The 21886-nt window shown below is 43.9% G+C and overlaps 2 protein-coding genes across 3 annotated transcripts; both read left to right on the top strand.

Moving 5' to 3' along the window:
- The first annotated feature begins 63 nt into the window (after positions 1-63).
- On the top strand, positions 64-16138 carry nup153 (nucleoporin 153). Its single transcript, XM_086062296.1, has 21 exons — positions 64-214; positions 4230-4488; positions 4687-4962; positions 5587-5735; positions 5909-6037; positions 6125-6241; positions 6320-6367; positions 6467-6520; positions 8213-8347; positions 8432-8617; positions 8811-8954; positions 9057-9149; positions 9856-9940; positions 10064-10165; positions 10531-11121; positions 11898-12077; positions 12179-13015; positions 13676-14044; positions 14253-14471; positions 14549-14702; positions 14991-16138. Exons 1-21 carry the CDS (start codon positions 131-133, stop codon positions 15076-15078), a joined length of 4299 nt encoding a protein of 1432 aa, XP_085918422.1. The 5' UTR covers positions 64-130; the 3' UTR covers positions 15079-16138.
- Positions 16139-16702: 564 nt separating this feature from the next.
- Positions 16703-21657, top strand: LOC147157743 (major histocompatibility complex class I-related protein 1-like). Of its 2 annotated transcripts, XM_086062298.1 has the most exons (9): positions 16708-16814; positions 17247-17587; positions 18658-18924; positions 19058-19336; positions 20305-20604; positions 20723-20830; positions 20914-20931; positions 21024-21148; positions 21229-21377. In XM_086062298.1, the coding sequence occupies exons 2-8, from the start codon at positions 17524-17526 to the stop codon at positions 21137-21139; spliced, it is 1152 nt and encodes a 383-aa protein (XP_085918424.1). In that variant the 5' UTR covers positions 16708-16814; positions 17247-17523; the 3' UTR covers positions 21140-21148; positions 21229-21377. The 2 variants fall into 2 exon arrangements, with proteins under 2 accessions (XP_085918423.1, XP_085918424.1); XM_086062297.1 differs by having other exon boundaries at positions 16703-16814; positions 20914-21148; positions 21229-21657.
- The last annotated feature ends 229 nt before the right edge of the window (positions 21658-21886 follow it).

Genomic DNA, 21886 nt, shown 5'->3' with positions numbered 1-21886 from the left:
AGCAAATGCATTGTCAATTGTATACCGGTTGACTACATTTACCAAAATCCCTTGCGGCATTAGCCGCCGAACTGGATGACAGCTATCCGGCGCCGAAACACCGACGGGACACACTCTCAACGCAAGAGCCATGGCGGCCACGGGCGGAGGGAAAATCAGAAGCAGGAGTCAGCGATGTCACGTCGCCTCCAAACCTTACGCCAAGGGCAAGCAGGTAAACCCCGTCCCCTCAAAGTCTACTCGTGGAACCCCCCGAGCCGAGTGGACTGCGACGACTACGAGACCAGCGGGCTCTCTTGCTAGTGTTTTTGTTTCAAGTTGGGGAGACATTCTGCGGCCTATTCGTGGCCTCCACGCGCTTCCTAGCGTGCTAGCGGATGCTAACCCATTAGCACGCTAGTTAGCGGCTTCCCTGTCTTAGCGAACGTACTCGTTTTGACAGCTTTCGTGTCAGCGCATTGACTTGTCCCGAGTGGATCAAGTCACCCGGCCGCGGGCGAGTGCGACGACACCCGCGTCAGTCAGGCCGAGTGAGTCGTTTGCGAGGTAGCGGGGAAAAAAGGCAGAGCAAAGACGCTACTGTGGTAGCAAAGGCTAACAGTGAGCGAGCGAGTAGGCGCATTGTTGTATTCGCCTCGCCACCTTCAGGGGAATATAAGTGTCTATTTAAGTAAAATAATTTGATTTATTGGTTACAAATGTCCATAGTGGCTTGTTAGGAAAGTGTGTCGCTGGCGGTTTGGCGTGAATTTTGTGGAAGTTGTGTGGCGGGGGGCCTTCGGTGGCTGGCTAACGTTAGCCGGGGTGAATTGCGCAGGAAGCTGTTAAAGAGCCCCACATGGTTGCATTGGAACACATCTTACCTGCCGCCATAAATAATAACTTTTTCTTATTAACATAACAATGCTTTACAATTCAAGACGGCTCCATTTTCTTCTCCCTATGTTTTGGTGCGAAAGTAATTCCCGATATGGAATTTAGCTGTAGGTTTATTCGCTCCCAATCAGCTGATTAGCCTCCAGGCTAATATCTAGCACAGTCTGTGTGTCATGGCATTGATTGATTTTTCGAATTCCTGCAGTTAGCGCCACTTCACATCCAAATATGTTAAGCGATTAGTTTGTTTACAGCACACTCTCCAGGTACACTTGTATCGTCTAATGCTATTCAGTACAAATAAGTGTTTGAAAACAACACTAGTATTCAAGGATATTCGTGTAACAATGTTGTATTGGAGGCAGGCAAAGAAAAGAAAAAAAGAAGCCAAGTGTGATTGGAAATCAAGTGATGGGTTCTGGAGGAAGTTTGCTTTTTATGTGTGGAGGGGGAAAAAAGTGCATTTTTTAATGAAGGTTTTTGTGTGATGTTGCCAAAATGCAGTCAAATCGAAAATGTAAGACAGTATAACTTTATTATTTCTACAAGTGATCTGTCACTTGCCCTAAAAACTCAAGTTAAATCGTGCAAAAATGTAATTCGAAATGCTAGTTTGTGAGAAGAGCGATGTGGGCACTAGGTTGGTTTGTGTACCAACACAAAATGATGTTCAAATTCACAAAGGTTGTTACAGACCTTAAATTCCAAAAGTTTTTGCCTAGAAGTGCAATGATTAATCAACTAATGTATTACCAAATTAATTGATCAATAGTTTTGCTAATATATTGACCATTTAGCTAGTTTTTCTAATTTAAAATGGTCCAAATCCTCAACCTTTCAGCTTCTCAACAGTTACTATTGTCAGATTTCTGCCGTCTTCAATGAAAGCAGACTGATGGTCAGTTTTGTGTTGAATCAAAATGAAAAATATGCTTTTACAATTGAATACAATGATCAAAGTTTTTGCCGTTTTTCTGTCATGTTATATACACCATACCAGTAATAGAATCATAAATAACGTGTGCATTTTCTACACCGTTAATGTTCAACAATGTCCTGTTTTTTAGTAAAAGATGGAATTTTTTAAATCTGATTCATTGACAAATGGACAAAATAATCAAACACACTGATTGATCATTAAAATAAGTTATTGCAGCCCAAATTCGGTCCCATCGTCAATTTTGAAACATAGTCTTTCAACGCATAAATCTTGTGTGATTACACATGATCTAACAAAAAACTAAGAAGAACATACTCTTCCAGATATGCACCGATGTTACCAGAGTTTTTCCAAAGAGGACTGGATGCGGGAGCGTTTGGTCATCAAAACTAATTTCCCTTGGGAAGTACTTCTTGCTGCCTGGTGTACCAACTGAAACAAAATGAGGCAATCAAGGAAGCTTTACCCAATCAAATAACAGTTGCCCACTTTATATGTTCCAAATAAGTTTATTTTAAATTGTACAAGAGGACTGCATCATACTGAGAGCTGTATCTAATATTTTGTCCTTCCCATATAGCCAACAACGCCACCAAAACTCCTTAGGAACAATTATATTGATAAGCAGAGTGGTACTTATTACTCGGCCGCCGTGGGCATTTTCAGACGGAGATCCTGACAAAATCAACGCCTTTTGTACAGAGCCCAGCGGCGTGTGATTAAAAAATAAAAATAAAAATCAAGGCGGCCGCGCTTTTATGCAGCGACACGGCATCTCAAGATTTGATAGTTCGGTCGCTGGACGCTGGAGCCTCGTTTGCTGTTTGCCTCGTGAAGCATGCACATAGTAACTGACCCACTTTTGTTCTTACTGCACTTGAGGAATTGCTTCTCCTGGAAAACAATGCGCTGCAGCTGGTAGTTATATTCAAGATGTCGCCCATGCATTCTATTTTATATTAATGTAACTTTTAATTGAGGTTTTAGTTTCACCAAATGAACAAAATTAGTCTATCGACTGACTTTGCAATGAAGAAAGTGTGGTTTTGTCTTTGCTACATTGTGGGGCCCATACATGTGTTTTTCCAGGTTTAACTACCATTGTGGGGGCCAACAAGTTCAGACCTCTTTTTGAGGCTCAAGACTTGGTTTTAGTGTTTAGGTTTGAATTGGGTTATGGTTGAGGTTAGGGTAAGGAATGAGCGTAGGGAATCATTTTTGATGGTTAGGGGAAGGGGCTAGGAAATGTATCAAGTCAATGAGATGTCCCCAGGATGATACAAAGACAAGTGTGTTTGTGTGCGTGACTGCGTGTTTGGTTAGTCATCTTATCTACACTTACAGAAATTTGTTGCGTGAAGGTTTACAGCTGTATAACCGGGGGGGGGGGGGGGGGGATCCTGTGAGTGACAGATACCCAAGAGAGAAAAAAATCACCCAAAGACTGCAGCTATAGATATTTTCAGAATCGATTATTCTGCCGATCATTCCGCAGAGTGATCGGGTAAAAGTTATTGAACAAGAAAAAGTGCCTGTGACGTGGAGACATTATTGTATTGCTTACATTCCACACTGTATCATCTGTGACTTTGAGTGTGTGTTGTTTAAGAAGGGTGGGGCTTGGCCTGGTGAGTGGCGTGAGAGGCGGCGATTGCGAGTGTAAGAGAATTAGCCTGTTGTGCGCTTGTGTTAGCACTTAGCAGCTGCCTATTAACTAAAACTAACAGAACGAAGAGAATTGTGTGTATATCCAAACCACATAAATTTGCCTAATAAAAATCTGCTACCTTAATCCTAACAATGTAGGAAACCATAGGCTGACTTAAAAAACTAGTAGTGATGTACCAAAACCTTTTTACAACGTATAATTGGCCACACGCTAACAAAACGTTAAGACAGAGCAAATAGCAATACTCACTGGCTTATGTTTTTTTTTATCCTCTGCAAAGAAAGACTAATATTTCTGCAGTTTGATTGCAATGTTTTTTTTGTGCTTTGTCATCAGATGTTTGCGTCACATTTCAGTCTGTATTTTACTTCCTTCTGGCCAAGGCACATTTTAATGCTCATTCAATCAATGCATGAAATCATGATGCATAGTTCAATTCTTTACATTCTAGGGTTAACCATCCAACAAACGACAACTAAAAAAAGAACCTATATGTCTGGCTTTTTGTATTCTATCCATTTATAGAAAGTTGTTCCTCATTTTCAACCTTAGATCCTTTGCTAAAATGTCTCGCTTAGCCGTAAGGTGTGATATATATATATTTTTGCTTTTGAGCTGCCAAATACTGTACCTGCACGTGAAAACCATGCTGCTTACAGTAAAATGATATTTTTTTTTATGTGTCAGTTGCTGCGCACAACCATTCAATAATGACTTTTCCACTCATTATTTTCCCATCACCAGCCGTCAGGCCTGATCAGCCGAGTGACCGACACAGTCAAGAGCATCGTTCCCTCCTGGCTTCAGAACTACTTCAAGAACGCAGAGGCTCCGGAAGGGGAAGCGGGAGGTGGAGGTGGAGGTGGAGGCGGAGGCGGAGGCGGCGGCAGAGAAGCGGCAGATGTGAATGAGAACTGCCTGCTGCCTCCTCCTAACGGCGGCAGAGAGGGGCCACCATCTCTCGATGGACGTCACTCGGCCAGGCCGAGTACCAGTAACACAGGTTTGGTTTTTCAGCTGGCCCACCTTTCCTGTGTAAAATAAACTTGACTGTGTATTTCAACCCAAAAATGTTCCTTATGTAAATATTCTTCTGCCTTTTGCCTGTATTAAATGCAATCTCAACCATTTGGCTGTGGTCCATATTTTAAAAAACTGTTAAATAAGAGTTTATTCTAAAGGGTCTCTCTTCCCAACGCAGAGCCCTCGACCAGCCGGGCCTCCCTCAACTTTCAGGACTACGCGCTGTCCCGGCCGCCGCTCAGCCACTCCCACCTCCACCTCTCGTCGCTGGAGGCCTCGTCGCAAACGCTGGGCGGCAGCGGCGGCCTTTTCTCGCAGCCCTCCACCTCCTCGGCGCCGGGGCCCTTCTCTACCGGCTTCTCCCTGGTCAAGGAGGTCAAGGACAACCTGTCGCAACACGAGGACGATAACATCTCCACCACCAGCGGCTTCTCCTCGCGCGCCTCTGACAAAGGTACGCTAACAGGAACAGTGTTCAAATTCATTACTAATTGGGCGGATGCAGTATCTAACAAGTGCGCATTTGATCTTTTCATGGGACAACACTGACGAACTAACACTTTGCTGCAATGTACCGGTAGTCAATGTACTGCTTGTTTACCAGTGTAAATTTACTCTCCCTTCAAAATAGACATATAGCCATTAATATTGGAACTGCCGGCAACAAAAGTGAGTAAACCCATAAATTAATCTGAGTCCTGTTTTGAGTTGGACCTGTCCTGTTAAATGTTTATATGTTCTTGGACACTGCTGAAGCTCAATTTCGGGTTGTTTATGTAAGGCAGCAATTATAACACTGAGTCATATCACACCAGGGAGGGAAAATGGCGAATTGGCCCCAAATCTGTGCTCACTTTTGTTGCCAGCGGTTTAGACACTAATGGATGTGAAGGGCTATTTTGAGGGGACGGTAAATTTACACTGTTTTACAAGCTGTACACTGACTTATGTGGTCACAAAGTGTAATTTCTTCGGTGTTGTCCCTTTTACAATATTTAACAAAATATGAGGGGTCTTTGTTTATTTGTTGATATCGTGTTTTATGAGTAGCTGTAGCTAATTTTGTTCCGTCTTGCAGACGTGCCCACATCAAAGACAGCATCGCTTCCACAGCTTTGGTCACCAGACCTGGACAGAGCCATCTCAGTGCCGCAGCCTTCTCAGTCAAGCCTGAAAAGGCCTGCCTTCAACCTGTCCATCTTTGGCACATCCGCAAAATGCGCTAATGTGAGTCTTTCAGGGAAATGAGCCCTAGTCAGAAAAGATGGCTGAAATTTAATTGTGATGGGTGAATGTGGGCAGGTATAGGCACTATCTCTGTCTATCGCTCTAATTATGTAATTATGATGCTAATAATAATCACTACCTGTAAGTAACGCAATTTGGATGCCCTCCACCAGTCGACGCTGAACAGCACAGTGCTGAACACCAGCCAGCTGGGAGATTCCCCCTTCTACCTCGGGAAGACCACGTACGGCGGCGCGGCTGCGGTCAAGAGCGCTCACACTCGCCCCGGAACGCCATACCCGGTGAGCCTGCCAGAACGATGCCACAAAGCTATTGGAATTGTAGGGTTTTGTTCATATTGTCATTAACGAGCCTGCGTGATCTTTCAGGCCCCGCTGAGGAGGCAGATTAAAGCCAAGCCAGCCGGCGTGCAGCCCTGCGGGTTGACCAGCGCCACAGCCCGACGCATCCTGCAGTCTCTGGAGCGCATGTCCAGTCCTCTGGCAGTACGAACACACGCACACAAACAAGAAGATTGACAAATTGAGTTTCAAATCTCTCATCATTTGATTTTTCATCTCCAGGATGCCAGGAGGATCCCAACAAGAGCATCGTCATCACCCTTCTCAACGGTAAATTTGAGTGTCAGCCATCAACAAAAGCATCTACTTTTCTTTTCTTTTTTTAAATAGTACAATAGTTGTAAATACGTTTTTTTCCCCCCTTTGCAGTCAATGGATGGCAGTGATCTTGATGTGTCACATTTCCAGTCTAAAAAGAAAAGGGTAAGTTGGCGTAGGAACAGGGAGTTCATTATGTGGGCCCGGCAGTGTTTGTAGCAACAACTGGCAGACGGGCCAGCTGTGCGACAGCTGTTACTCTCCAACAACAGGGCTGTGTTGACACAACACAGCTGTGTACTGCTGTTCTGCCACCGGAGTCTGTTAACGTTACTTGACCTCAACACGGTTAAGTTGATCTTTTATAAGGATACTAAGTAATCATACTTGATGGTGTCATTAGAGCTCATAATTGTGATCAAAATGTGTTTTGTTTTAATTATATATTGTCCTTGTGAGGATTAGTGGTTTGAGTAATGGATGGATGTTCAAAAACATTGTTTTTTTTTTAACATGGCATAACTTGACTCAAATGTAACACTTTTCAAGAAAGAACTCGTTATGGTTGACCAGAGCTGTCAAAATGAAGTTAAAATAACTATTTTAACTCATTCACTCCCAGCCATTTTCACTGAAGCAACCGCCTTCGCTCCCGGCTGTTTTACTGGATTTTAACTGATTTTGCAAGGACCACGGAATATTGTGTTCTATTGCTATAAAAACATGGAACCTACCAAAAGAAAGATTAGAGTCTCTATCTGTTTCTGTTTTGCAGCAATTAGCATTAGAATATTTTTCATCATTCATAAATCTGTTTAAAAAAGCTTGTTTTCCAGCTTGCCCTGGTTGATCTCTTATACTCTGGTGTCACCTGCTGGCCGTTTTTGTAATAACTACCATTGATTCAAACATTCTCTTCAGAGGCTGCATCAAAGCCCTTCTTTATGCTCTAGCATAAAAAAAACGCATAAATACAACTTTGGAAGCATGGTAATATTTAAATTAGAAAGTATTTAAAAAAAATTGGGAGCAAATTAGTTAATAATCAAGTAATCGTTTGGAGCCATTTTTTTAATTTAAAATTGTCCAAATCCTCTGATTTCAGAATTTCAACAGTAATTGTCCATATATTTCTGTAGTCTTTCATGAAAGAACACTGATTATCTTCTGTTTAATCAAAATAGGACATTTGCAAACATCTGTTCTTACTTTGAAAAACAATGTGGTAAAAAATAACCACCATTCACTGGTTACTAAACAGTAATCGGGGGGAAATGCTTTTGTAATACACTTAAATGCAACATCTAAATGAATCCGATTAGTTGATTGAATAATCGATAGATTAATCGATTGTAAAAATATTCAATAGTTACAGCACTGTTGTTGACGGCATTCTTGCTGTACCCTGTAACACAAGTCGGTTTCAGTTATGTTGTGTCTCTGTGTGAACACTAGGGGGGCAATGTGTAATGGGAGTTCATTCAAAAGACCAGATAATTAAAAAAAAAAAAAGAGTAGATTCTAGCGGGTATAAAAGTAGGAATATGAATTTGTGTTAGCTCAAAATAAAGTGTGAGAAATAAATTGACTGCTTCTTGAGTACTACAAGCTACTAAATTAAATGGTGACAGGACATCTGAAATGATACTTAAGAAATGTTGTCATGATACCAAAGTTTGGACTTTTCTTTGCCTAATTTCAAAAACAGAATAAAGTAGCATTCTGTAGTTATTAATATGATCGATTTGTTGTTGCAGCCCTAAAAAAAATTTTTTTTTTTAAATTGGTCCACCAGGAGCAGTTTTTTGTTGCTGATGAATCTCTTGTTGACACATCCTCATCGTTTCTTTTCCTTAGCTGGATTCCAACGTCCCACCAGCGCAGAAGCTGGTGGTCCCCATTTCCATCTCGGCCAACCGCACCGTCTCCTTCAGGCCCAGTTTGACCCCGGGCAGGCCGAGCCGGACTTTGGATCGGATGCCTAGAGACACGGTGGGATAGTTATGCCACCTAAACTAGAGCCTAAGTTTCTCACCGGTGCTGATGTTGTTGGCTTTTGTTTCCATTGTCCCACAGCCCATGAGACAATCACCTCTACTGCCTGATAGAACCACCGGAGGCCCTTCTCAAAGCACAACTGGGTCCAGCGGCATCCCCTACCCCATGTCCAGCACGCCCGCCATCAGAAGCTCCGGAGGCGGCAAGAAGAAGAGGGAGCGGAAGACGACGCGGCCGTCTTCCAAACACACTAAGGAGGACGAGGTATTCGCCTTTTCAACGTCACATCACATCACATATTTCCAGGTGGTTCCGCCTTTTGAAAAGGCCTCAAAAATTTGGGGCCCGCCGGGTTAATGGATACATCATTTACATACATATATAGATTTATTTGTGTATTTTTTTGGGGGGTAGTTTATTGATGCGATGTTATTTTTTATTTATTTTTTGACATTAGGTGGTTGAGGTGCCAGACCTTCCAACGATTTCACTTCCTATTAGCACATCTACCTTGCCCACCTTCAGCTTCTCCTCCCCGCTGCCCCCCGTCGCAACCTCCAGTATCACCGTCAGCCCTATCAAGGATATGGCTACAATTAAGGTCTGTCCTTTTTTTTTTCAAACTTTTTTTTTATGAATTCACTTAAAGTTTTCGGCACAATCCCGAAATACAGCTTGTGTCTCTCTCCTTTCCCGCACTTAGGCGACACCCGCTTCGCCCCCCTGTATCCCCTTTACGTTCTCCTCGCCCATTGTCAAAGCAACTCCTGCTAGTCCACCTAACTTCTCCCCAACAGTAAGTGCTCTTTTGCCACGTGAAGTAATACCTGCGGCTCACAAGCATATTTTGTACTGGTATTATGCGTGAAGTCACTATCAAATATTTTTAGAGTCAATCGGTTAACCGATCAATCAGATTCATTTGAATTTTGCTTTAAAGTGTATTACAAAAGCATCCCCCCCTGATTACTGTTTATTAACCAGTGATTGGTGTTTATGTCATATTTTGTATTTGTATAGTGATAAAAAAAAGGGGGGGGGGCGGAATGATGTACTATGTTACCGGTTCGGTTATTGTTTTCCAACCGATGTTTGTAAATGTCTTATTTTGATTAAACACAGAAGATGATCAGTCTTCTTTTATGAAGGACTACAGAAATCAACGAACAACTGTTGATATACTAAAATATGAGACAATATGTAGAATTTTAAATACAACAAAAAGGCTCCAAACATTTGCTCGATTATTAAAGTAGTTGTCGATTAATTTGATAGCCGATTACTTGTCAATTAATGGCTTAATTTTGACAGCCGTAGCATGACGCTTTAAACTAAATATAAATCATAATCATCGCCAATCATGGTCTTGGAACGTAAGCCCAGCGAAACGTGGGACTGCTTTACTACAAGTGTACTGTAAGATGCAAGAAGGAGCATCCGCATCATTAACCGTGGCCGAGGGGGGGAAACAAATCGTATTTATTTTTTTCTTCTTCCCCTAGGTTGGCTTTACATTCAGTGCCCCTGTAACAAAAATAAGCCCTTCCATGTCAAATGGAAAGCTGTCCATCCCCATAGCAACTCCAGGTAACCTTTTTATCATCAGTCCATTTCAGCTTTAAACCAGATGGGCCAATTTTGTCGTGATCATCTTGGTCTGTGTGATTTTTTTTTGTTTTGTTTTTAATTTGATTTTTTCCGCCTCCCAAGTGAAAATGTCAACAAACGCAAGCACAGACGACTTTGACGGACCTTTCAAACCAGCCAAGACTCTGAAGAAGGGCAGCGTGCTGGACCTCCTGAAAACACCCGGTAAGAAGCGCTGACAACGCATTTCTTTTTTCTCGCAACTGCAGATTTTGGGCCTGCCGTCGTATTTAGGGGGGAGGCCTTTACATTTTTGGAATGATATTGATAAGTGAGGCACACAACATTGATAGTGATCAGTCTGCTTGCAAAACATTTTTTATGACTGTTTCAATAGATGGAATCGATTTTAATACTCATCAGCAATCTGTTTGCAAAAGCATCTGAGAGACTTTCTATGAATGTCGGTGGCTACAACATCATTTGAATTGGCTCACCACTTAACTATTTTGTGTTGTGTGTGTGAACGGCAATTACGTTATTGAGTTGGCGTTTCACATTTGGAATTTGTATTTGTATCTTTTGTCCAGGCTTTGCTTCAATGACTAAAGTGCAAAAGTCACCCGAGACCTTCACGCAGTCCACTGCCCACTCGTCCTCCGCCGCCACCGTCAACACCACATTCTCCTCCACAGGCCTTAGTGATTTGTTCAAAGCACCAGCTGGGTGGAGCTGTAACGTCTGCTTGGTGCAAAACAAGCCGTCAGCTTCAAAGTGCGTGTGCTGCACGGCTCCTCAGCCTGGCGCCACAAGCGAGGACAATAAAAAACCCGCCTCGGCGCTCCCGGAGCCCAGGAGCAGTACGAACGGCACCTCTGTCGGCTCGCCCTTCTCCACGTCGGCGACGACTTGGGAATGCGACACGTGTCTGGTCTTCAACAAGACCGAAGCCGTCGAGTGTGTAGCCTGCAAGACCACCAAGCCCGGCACGGGGCTCAAGGCCTCATCCGTTCCCTCGGCTTTCTTCGCCGTGGAGACGGCGGCCGGCCCCGCCGCTGATGCCGCCTCCTCTGCGACGCTGTCTGTCGGAGTCGGAGAAACGTTGAAGAAAATGGAGGTCGAGCGGGACGGCGACGATGGCATGCGACAGAACAAGGTCACCGATACGAACCCTAAACCAGGTATGCTCAGTGACGAAATGTTGTCTTTAAAGTTGAAGTCAACCATAAACATCTTGACAATAATGTTATATGTGACATCACTAGTCTAAACATGACATTTTGATTAATATTACATTTGTGTAAATAAGAGTTATGAAGCACAATCCAGCCATTTTTATCCATCTCGTAGAACATATTAGGGCTGCTCGATTATGGAAAAAAATAATAATCCCGATTATTTTGGCAATAATTGTAATCACGATTATTCAAACGATAATTTTTGGGGCTACCAAAAAAAAAAGCTTAAGAATTTCAAAATATTAAGACCAATAAAAAAAAAAAATAGAAACATTATAATTATGTAAGTTCCTTTTGGACCAAACAGAATTTATAATAACATATATTTACAATAATGTTTATTTATTTATGTTGACAAAAACTGGAAATTGGAGTGCAGCAGGACGTTTTTTGGGGGTACACAACGAGGAAATGTTTGAACGTAATTTTTTTTATTATTATTTAATAAACCAATATAATTATGCAAGTTCCTTTTGGATGAAACAAAATTTATTGAATTAGTTATTTTAAAATTAAAAAGAAGAAAGGTGCAAATGTATACATTTAAACAACTCTAAATTTAGTATTAACAATCTTTTTTTCTACGATAATGCTGATTTTGTAATTGTAGAGTGTAATGCTTGAAATTGTAATTGAATTTCGATTATTTGCACAGCCCTAGAACATGATTGAGTAATTTTTGGGGCCAAAAAATCTGACCTCAAAATTTTTCCTAACAGGAATGTTTTTAGGAGCTCCCCCTGCAGCCGGCAGCGTGCCGTCGTTAAGCTTGGGGGACAAGTTCAAGAAGCCCGAGAACTCCTGGGAATGCGACACGTGTCTGCTGCAGAACAAGGCCGCCGACCTCAAGTGCGTCGCTTGTCAGGCGGCCAAACCTGGAGCGCAGGTGGAGACCCAAGGTAAGAAGCAGACACCCCCCCCCCCCCTTCCCCCCAAGTCTTGATGGCATCATGTGCTTCAGAGACTGAATCTGGTTCTTGTTGTACTTATTCAACTTCAGGATCTTCTACTACCTCTACTTCTGGAGCTTTCACATTCGGCACATCCAACAGTACCTCGGAGTCTGCATCTGGGGGGTTCAAGTTTGGTGTGTCCGCATCGGAATCCTCCACCGCCTCCTCCTCATCGGGAGGATTCAAGTTCGGCATCCCGTTTGGAAATCCCTCCTCAGAAGCCCCTTCAAAAGACACCAATACCTCACTAGGGTTCAAGTTCAGCACCCCATCCGGGGGCTTTAAATTTGGGATTCCCCCCGGTAATGATAAAAAGGCGGAGCAGCCCGCGGCCGAAGCCGGCTTCAAGTTCGGATCAAGCGGCGGGATCTCATTGGAGGCGGGATCATCGGGTACGGAAAGTAGCAGCTCCTCCAAGACATCCTTCAGCTTTGGCCTTCCCAAACCCGAGGAAAAACCGTCAGATACCCCCACCTCGTTGTCCGCTGTTGCCGTAAGCGCGCCCGCGGTCTCTCAGGAGAAGAGCAGCAGCAATGACGGTGTGGCGAAAGACACCGGCGCGACCGCCGGCCCGGTGTTCGGGACGCCCACCCTGGCCACCGCCACGCCACCTGCGGGCCCCACCTTTGGCTCGCGGCCCGCCGCTCCCGCGTTTGCGTTCGGCAAGTCGGAGGAGGAGGCGTTCGTCTTCGGCGGTGCAAGTAAGGACGCCGAGCCGGCGCCCGCCCTTCCGGGGAGCTTTTCCTTTGGCAAGCCGAGCACTCCGGCGGAGCAGCAGCAGCCGGCGCTGCCTGCTTTTGCTTTTGGAAAACCAGCTGACAAGAGCGACACGTCCAATTCAAAAGCCACAAATTCTTCTTTTGTGTTTGGACAAAGTGCTCCAGGTATTTTATTTGTACGCACACACAGAAACAACAAAAGCATGACATTAACACACCACACACAAATATCACAAAAAAATATGTACGATGTGAATTAGTTAATTCCATGGCCATATTCTTAACCCAAAACACTCGTGGCAAATTATCTTTCCACAGTGAAATGAGATCACCAAATGGTTCCCGAGCGCAATCCCTGCTGCTCACGCTCCCTCAGGGGATGGGTCAAATGCAGAGAACTAATTCTGTGACAATCAGTGCTACTTTAACTTTAATATGAACACACAGTTATGACAGTGACGTTAGTGTTAGTCACACATTGTCCTTCAATTCAATGCAGTTTGTGCTCCTCATTCTGGTGTGCACGTCATGACCACCGGGGGGCAGTATAAGACGGACATGCCTATATATGTACTGCAAATGTTGGCAGTTTCAACTTCTCAATACAGCAGAAAGAGACATTCTGTGAACAGGGTAGATGTATGCTTGTTTTGTTTTTTATTGTCTACATGCGTCGTTGCATTAGTTAGTGTTAATGTTTTGCTTAAATCATGCAACTTAATCTGGTACACCTTGAAGCCTCTTTTCTTGCCATCAAATGCACTTTGTCACTGATCAGCTTGACATGAAATGGTGAATAAGCGGTGGTTCTTTTCCTCCTGACAGCCTCTGATGCTCCTAAGACGCCGTTCTTCTTCATGGGAAGCAACGCCGCCACTACCAGCAGCACCACGTCCACCCCGACCACCAGTCTCTTTGGCAGCGGCAACCAGGCGCTCGCTCCCGCCCCCGCCACCGCCCCCGCCGCAACTCCCAGCACTTTCCTGTTTGGTCAAACCGCCGCCCCGGCAGCCAGCGACGCTACTCCACTCTTCGTCTTCGGGCAAAGCCAGGACACCTCGTCGGCCGCGCCTGTCAACTCTGCCCCGCCTCCAGCGGCGCAACCCTTCATCTTTGGCGGCGCCACGGTCGCGCCCACTGCCGCACCTTCCGTCAACTTTGGAGCGTCTGCGTTGTCTGCTATGCCCTCTGCAGGTCTGCATCTTACCCACACTTCCTGAAATGGGTCCATTAAAATGGACACTACTCATAAAATGTTAGGGATGTAGAACTGATTTCAAGATGAACATCAAAGTATGACCTTTATCCGTGAAAGTTTTTTGACCTTGTGTCAACTTTTGAATCTACACATCCATCTGTTCAATGTTTCTTTCCGCTGACGTCACTTCCTGTCCTTCCACAGCTCCCAACCCCTTCCTCGTCAGCTCATCAAATGCCACACAGTTCGGAGCCAATCAGACGCCGGCGTTCGGCTCGTCTTTCAGCTCGCCGTTCCCATCGGCCGCTTCACAAACCCCAGCGTTCGGCGCCAAGCCCGCCGCCGCCGCCGCGGCGCCCGTCTTTGGCCAGCAGGCCAACTCCACGCCCGCGTTCGGCGCCGCCGCCGCCAACTCCACGCAAGGTCAGTCTTCGTCCCGGCAACCGTTTTCATCTTGTCTGAGCATTTGGAGCGCGTTGAAGACGTTTTGTTTTCTTTAGGTGGAGGCTTTCAGTTTGGAGGCGCCAGCGCGTTCGGGTCCACCAACAGCACGGGAGTTTTCAATTTTGGAGCTGGGGCAGCCGCATCTCCCGCCCCGCCTGCTCCTGGCAGCGGCGGGTTTAACTTTTCACAACCACTCGCTTTCAACATCGGGTAACTTGCCTCTTTTTTCCGTTTATCACCATGTGGTGAATAACACGCCATTTTGTGCAATCTGTGCTACCATGTCTACATTATACTATTATTTTATTGGACTATCCCTCTCAAGTTGCTTTTATTGTTCCAGTGTGATGTATGCTTAAGTTTTGTTTTTGTTTTTTGCACACACAAAAAAAAAAATCTAATTTCCATTTTTGAATTGAATGTAATAGATGAGTTTATTTCTGTCTTGACAAATATTTGCTCTTTCAGGTTCTTAACTTTACTAATCCTGTCTTCCAGGTCGTCCAAATCCTTCACGCCGTCGCCCGCTGGGCAGCAAACGATCGCCGGGCGCAAGATCAAGATGGGGGTGCGGCGCCGGAAATAGGCGGCTGATTCGGGATGAAACGTTAAACTTGGACTGAAATGGACTTTTTCCTCCTTTTTTTTTCTTTTTTTTTTTTGAGGAAGGATGTCGGCTCCGACACTCGACAACAATCAAAGACAATGCCGATGGACATATCTCTATTTTCTGCTCGACCCGAGGCTTCTTTTTTGTAATAAAGCCACAAAAAACAAACTGCCCACAGCAGCATCCCGTTGATTTAAAGTACGAGTGGAGACTTTGCAAAGCTGTGACGTGCCGAGCGCTACAGACAGCTGTAGCGCCGTGTGCTGTATGTACAGGGACGAGCGTGCTTTCCTCCCCCCCAGCTCCCTAATGTACAGACTGCAGGTGTGTGTGTGTGTTTGTGCGTATGAGAAATGAGTGATTATTACTTGCAAGCAAATGAATGTTTCGAAACAAAATGGTGGGTGGGGGCAGACAAACAGCCAACGGGGCAGAACGAAGGGTAGAAGTGTGTACCATGCACTGCGGAGGATGATGCTTAAATCCTTAGGACTTTGTAAATGCATACTTTTCATGTTACATGTTTTTGGCCCGCTGTGGTTTCTCTCCCGTCTTTCTCGATCCTCACACTCTCCCTTTACCTCTCTCTTAATTGGCCTTTGAATATCATAAAAACTGTAAATACTGATTTTTTTTTTAATATGTGAAGTTGAATTTTCTTTTTTGTTCATGTTCAACTCTGCATTCAGCATTTTGTTTTGTCTTTAGAATTTATTGTGTAAATTCCTATATTCAAAGTTTCCCGAATCCATTTAAAAGAAGCTTAAATGCAAATTAGAGAGCCTTTGATGACTAAAGGCTTATTGGCTTTTCTGATCCACTTTTGTTTGGACCAAAACCAGTATTGTACAAAGTATTAAGTATATATTTTTCTATTGCGTGTTTAAATGGACAAGGGTGACTTTGGATGATAGGGAAAAAGTTGAGTTTAATTTTAAAGCCATGATTATCATTATTACTGGATGAGTGATAAAAAAGAAAAAAAACAAAAAAAAAATAACATGGTTCGTTACCATCAATAAAACAGTTAAAGTTCTGTTTCTTTTGATTTGCATTTGCACGCTGTTATTAATCCCAGGGCAGAGGTTCCAAAAGGGATGGATGGTTGCTCTATCTTTTATTTCCCGGGGGGGGGGGGGGGGTCAAAAAATGGGTGCTATATTTAAAAAGTGATGTTTTGGTGCACAATCGAATGGTTATTGTTAGAGTAAAATGCCTCCGAAGTTGCTGGTTTGAGGCAATGTGTTGAAACCAAACAATGATTTTGTTCACAATTATAATTGGGTATCTTCCTTGTAGAGTACAACATCCCTAAAATGTTTTGTTGAAATAAAATACCAATGGTAATATATTCCAAAAACAAAAAAATTATTAGGCAATTAATTAGATGCTGCTGAGCTGCTCGTCTTTTGACATTTGCAATATGGGGGCCACGTAGTCGCACTCGGACGAATGGGGTCGATGCCACGGACTTCGACTTCGGTGTTTTACACCTCAGCGCCTTTTCCGGCCACTGCCGGCTGCGTTCCAACACTCGCACCCCCACCCCCGCGCTCCCCATCGGCTATCTGAAATGCTGCGGACACTGAGACAGACACTACACACTCGCAGCCTCACACTCGTCGACGGGAACGCGCAACCGAGGGGCACAAAGGCGAAAGAGCAAGTACTGGGACGCGGCCCACACGTCGTTAACCGGAAACGGAAACAAAGTTAAATTTAATTCATTTTAATTCTATTCAATTTTATTATATTATTTGTACTTGATTGTTTTTATTTTCAATTGTTACTTCTGTTTTGTTCATTTTATTCAGTATATTTCTTTACAATCGAAAGCGGTTCGAATCCATTTGGAAAAGATCTGCAAATCTTGTTTTCTTTGCACACCTGAATGCGAATCCGAGCTGTTGTTCTCGTTGGCGTGTCATCAATTGTGCGTCTCACGCCAAGAAACTTGACCTTTGCCACTTTCTGTTTAAAGCGTTCGGATCGCGTCTGATAAACAGTTTATTATTCAAAGCTTAGCTTGGAAATGACAAAAATAAACATCACTGGCAAGTTTTCTTACTTTGCCTTTAATACAGCTTTTTGGTTTTGGTTGTAAATCCTTGTTTCAAGTGAAATGTGTCTGTATTTGTTTGTAGGCGCTGCTGCGTGGCTGACGTCACCCGGTCTGTGGTCACGTGATTTCCCCGAAAGGAGCACTTCCTTGTCTTACCGGTTCCCGAGCAGCAGGAAGGAGAGCGTCGCTGTTTCAGCCCAAAACTTCCCAAAACACTTGTGCTGCTTTTCATCTCTTCTTACGCACACTCGACTTGATTTGAGGCGCAAAAGGACGCCATTCTTTCAAGTGACGTCATCGACGGGTATTTGAGCGGCGTCTTCCGGTTTGCTTTGACGCGGGACCGAAAGGAGCAAAAGATGTGGAAGATGAACTTGTTGGGATTGTTTGTGGTGGTTGTGCAAATCCACAGCGTGACGCCTGGTAAGTGCACAAGTTGACTCTCCCAATTGTTCACGTCTTAGTTGAAGGAAGCAACACTTGAACTGCAAACTTCCTTCAACACAACACTCGCAAATAATCAACTGAAATATGCAAAATATGTCATCTATTGATTAAATATACCGTAGAGGAGATAGATAGCAAACGTGTTCGACAAGTGTATTCAAATTGTAACATGTCTGGCAAATAGAAGTCGTCAAAATTAATGAATTCTGTTCTTGACTTATCCATCGAAAAGTTTGTAAAAATCAACTTTAATTATCATTCACTTAATTTAAAAGAACACAAAAGTTTAGTGTCTTAAACGTTTCCTATAAAAAAAGATGTTTTAGAATTAATTTGGAATACAAAATCATTTCAAATATTGACAGTCCAAAATTTGTGGACAGCAAACAAACGAAATGTTTTTGTTTTCGCTTTGACTGATTTACTCGCTCACGTATTTCCTGACTGCGTCCTCTCACATTCCAAACTTGTAAGGGTTGTATTGGAATATTTCATCAACATGATTAATCTCCTCTTAAATATACTTAATTTAAATACTGTATAATAAATGACGACATTTTGTATGAACGAAAAAACATTTAGAATAAACACAAAAATTATATACTGTCTTGTATAAGCAAATTAAAAAAAAAATTTGTAATGGATAAATGACTGTCAATGAAAAAAAGAACATATATGACGAATGAAAAAAGCATTCATATAATAAAAATCATACCAAAAAGAAAAAACATATAAATAAACAAAAAATGTATATATAATTAACGGGAAAAAAAATAAAATTAACGGGAACGTAACACAGTCGAGAAACGAGGGAACACTGTACATACAAAATAGCAATGTCTGTGTAATAAAGGATTAATAAGCAAACTTATTAAGGAAGCGTTTGTTTGGTTTGTGTGTAAGAATGAGCTGAAATCAATCAATGTATTGAAATGAATGCAAAAGACAAATATGTGTTTTAACAACAATAAAAACAATTATTTCCCCAAAAAGATGTCAATAGTTTGGACGTCAAACAAACAAAATGTTTTTGTTTTCTCTTTCAGTGGTTCACACGCTCAAATATTTCACAACTACGTCCTCTCACATTCCAAACTTGCCATCATACTTGGAGGTTGCTTATGTTGACGGCGTTCAGATTACTCGTTACGACAGCAAGAGCAGGAAAACAAAAGCCAAACAGGACTGGATGAACAAAATCACCGACGACGATCCGCACTACTGGGAGACAGAAACACAGTACAATATTGGTCATGAGCAGGTCTACAAAGTCAACATTGAAATTGCTAAAGAGCGCTTCAACCAAACTGGAGGTTTGTTTACATTCAACTTTCTCACATAAACATTTCGTTTGTGAATACTTTTTGCTTTAACTATTCACACACACACGTACTCGAGTCGGACGTGCAGAAGTAAGGTTGCTTTGTGTGTTTGTGTGCGTGTCAGGTGTTCACATGTTCCAGGGGATGTCTGGCTGCGAATGGGACGACGAGACTGACGAGGTTGACGGTTGGCTACACTACAGTTACGACGGCGAAGACTTCATCTCGTTTGAGTTGTCGACACTGAGATGGATCGCAGTTAAGCCGCAAGCTGTCGTCAGCAAACACAAGTGGGACCAAGAGGACGTCATGAATCAATTCCTGAAGCATTCCTTGACTGAGATTTGTCCTTCTTACTTGAAGAAGTATGTGAGCTATGGGAGGGACTTCCTGATGAGAACAGGTACCAGCACGCCCCCTGGAGGAGCATGGCTGACATGGCAACATGCACTCTCGACTTGCCCCTCTCACACATTCTCCATTTTCCTCACCTCGCATGTTCTCGATTTCCTCTCACTAATTTCATCATCTTGCACTCCAACTTTCCTCATTTCCACACATTCTCTCCATCTTTCCATCACACGTTTTTTCACACATTGGATCCTCTTCTGGCCATTTTTCTGCTCTCACACATTCTATCCATCTGTCTCTCACACGTGCTCTCCATCTTTGGTCTTCACTCATGTTTTCTTCATTCATTATCCTCTCACTTTCTCTCCACCGTGTTCTCTTCCGCCTTTTGTCATCTCTCCATCTTTCTACATTTTTCCTTGTTACACATTATATCTTTATTCCCCTCACACACATTTCTATACACTTGATTTCCCCTCTCAAACATTGTCTCTATCTTTTGTCCTCTCACACATAATGGCTATATTTCTTCCTTTCACATAATCTCTGTTCTCTTTCTGAGTTGACTTGCTCTCCATGGTTTCTCCTCTTAAACTTGTTCTCCATCTGTCATCCACTCACTTTCTCTCCATCTTTTCTCTTCTCACACATGCTTTCTGTTTTTGGTCCTCTCACATTACTCTTCAAGTTTGTCCTCTCTTAGAGTCTCTCTGTCATTCTCCCACTTTCTCTCTCCTCTTCTGTTCTCTTCATCTTTTGTTCTTTCCTTCTTTGGTCCTCTCATACATTCACTTTACCTGTCATCCTCTCACGCTTGTTTTCCGTCTTTGGTCCTCACACACATCCTCTATATCTTTCTCCTCTCACACATTTTCTCTGTCTGTCATTCTCCCACAAATGTTCTCTATCTTTACATCTTTTCTCCTCTCACACATCCACTCCATCTGCCACTTTCCCCCCACCTTTCATTCTTACCTTCTTTGTTCCTCTCACACGTTTTCTCCATCCCTTGCCCGGCAGAGCTGCCGGTGGTGTCGCTGCTGCAGAAGACGCCTTCGTCGCCGATCACGTGCCACGCCAGCGGTTTCTACCCGGCGGCGTCCGCCCTGTTTTGGAGGAAGGACGGCGAGGAGCTCCACGAGGACGTGGAGATGGGAGAGCTCCTCCCCAACCACGACGGAACCTTCCAGACGACGGCCCACCTGAAAGCGGAGCTGCCGGCCGACGCGGAGGGCCGCTACGAATGCGTCTTCCAGCTGGCCGGCGTCGAGGACGACATGGTCACCAAGCTGGACAGAAGAAGCATCCTGAGTAACCACGGTGACGCACGCACGCTCGCACGCACGCACGCACGCACGCTCGCACGCACGCACGCACGCACGCACGCACGTGATCCTTGCGTGTCATTCACACGTCTTCCTTCTCACGTCTGGTCAAGAGGAAGACGCCACTAAGGTGACGCTGGCCGTTGTTGTCCCCTTGGCGCTCCTCGCTCTGCTGGCGCCGCTGCTCGTGCTCCTCGTCAGGCGCTACAAAAGCCCACCAGGTGAGGGACGCAAATGTTGGCCTGCCTGCCGGCAACATTCGGGATCACAAGTCGCAACTTTCTTCCTCTTTTCTTCCTTGCAGCCGACTACGCTCCAGCTTGTAAGTCAAACGTCTTCGCAGTCCTGTCCGGGTCCGATGTCCACCTTTGCGAAAAAACGCTCCACATCTCTCGCTATCTTTGCGTCCCGCAGCTGCTGACGCTTCCGAGCCCGATCCCGAGCCGGCCTCAAAGTCCGTTTCCGAGCCTGATGCCGAACCTGCTTCCGAGTCGGTTCCCGAGGCCCATTCCGGGACCAGTTCCTCGTGACGTCACACGGTGAGTGAGCTGACGCGGACTCCACGTGTTCTTGGACTCTGGATTCATGTCCACCATTTGCTGTGCTCGTCTTCGTGCAGGTGTCGGGACACGACAGAGACGTCTCCGTCCAAGTGCTTGGATTTGAAAACAGAGAGAGAATTGTTCAATTCTGACGTTCCTGTTGGTGTATTGGTGATTTATTTGAGTTCCACAGGTTGCTTTCTTCTTTCTGTCTTGAACTTTTTGTCCGTTTGATTTGTATGAAATCGTCAGTCACATGGTGAGAAGGATTTCTTCTTTCTTGGTATCAAGCAGTTGAATAGCAATACTAGATTTATATCACATTTTTTGATTGCTGGTTTGCCTCCTCTTATCATCCTTACCTGATTCCACATTTTTCCAGAACTGCTTTCACGTTACCAATCAGCAGTTAATTGGTACATTTATCAGAATGTGAGGCTGTTGTTGATTGTACTTATTAAACCTTGCGATGTAAATATTGGACCAATAAAAGGATAAAAAAAGGACTGCACCTTTTTTTTGTTGCGAACTCACATGAAGACGGCATGTCATTAGTCAAGTCGGACACAAGATGGCGCTGTTTCCTCTTGGTGACTACCGTACAGTTTGAGGGGACCCTTTTATGTTCATTTATGAAAAAATACAATGTTATTGTTTATTTACCAAGAGCATATTCTTTGCTACATGTCACGTGACATGTCTGATTTTAATTCCCAGCTTAAAGCGACAGTACCC

Source organism: Leptonotus elevatus, chromosome 19 (genome assembly GCF_054856555.1).
Source record: "Leptonotus elevatus isolate MCC_2025b chromosome 19, RoL_Lele_1.0, whole genome shotgun sequence".
Classification (NCBI taxonomy): Eukaryota; Metazoa; Chordata; class Actinopteri; order Syngnathiformes; family Syngnathidae; genus Leptonotus; species Leptonotus elevatus.
This window is presented reverse-complemented; position numbering and strand designations above follow the sequence as displayed.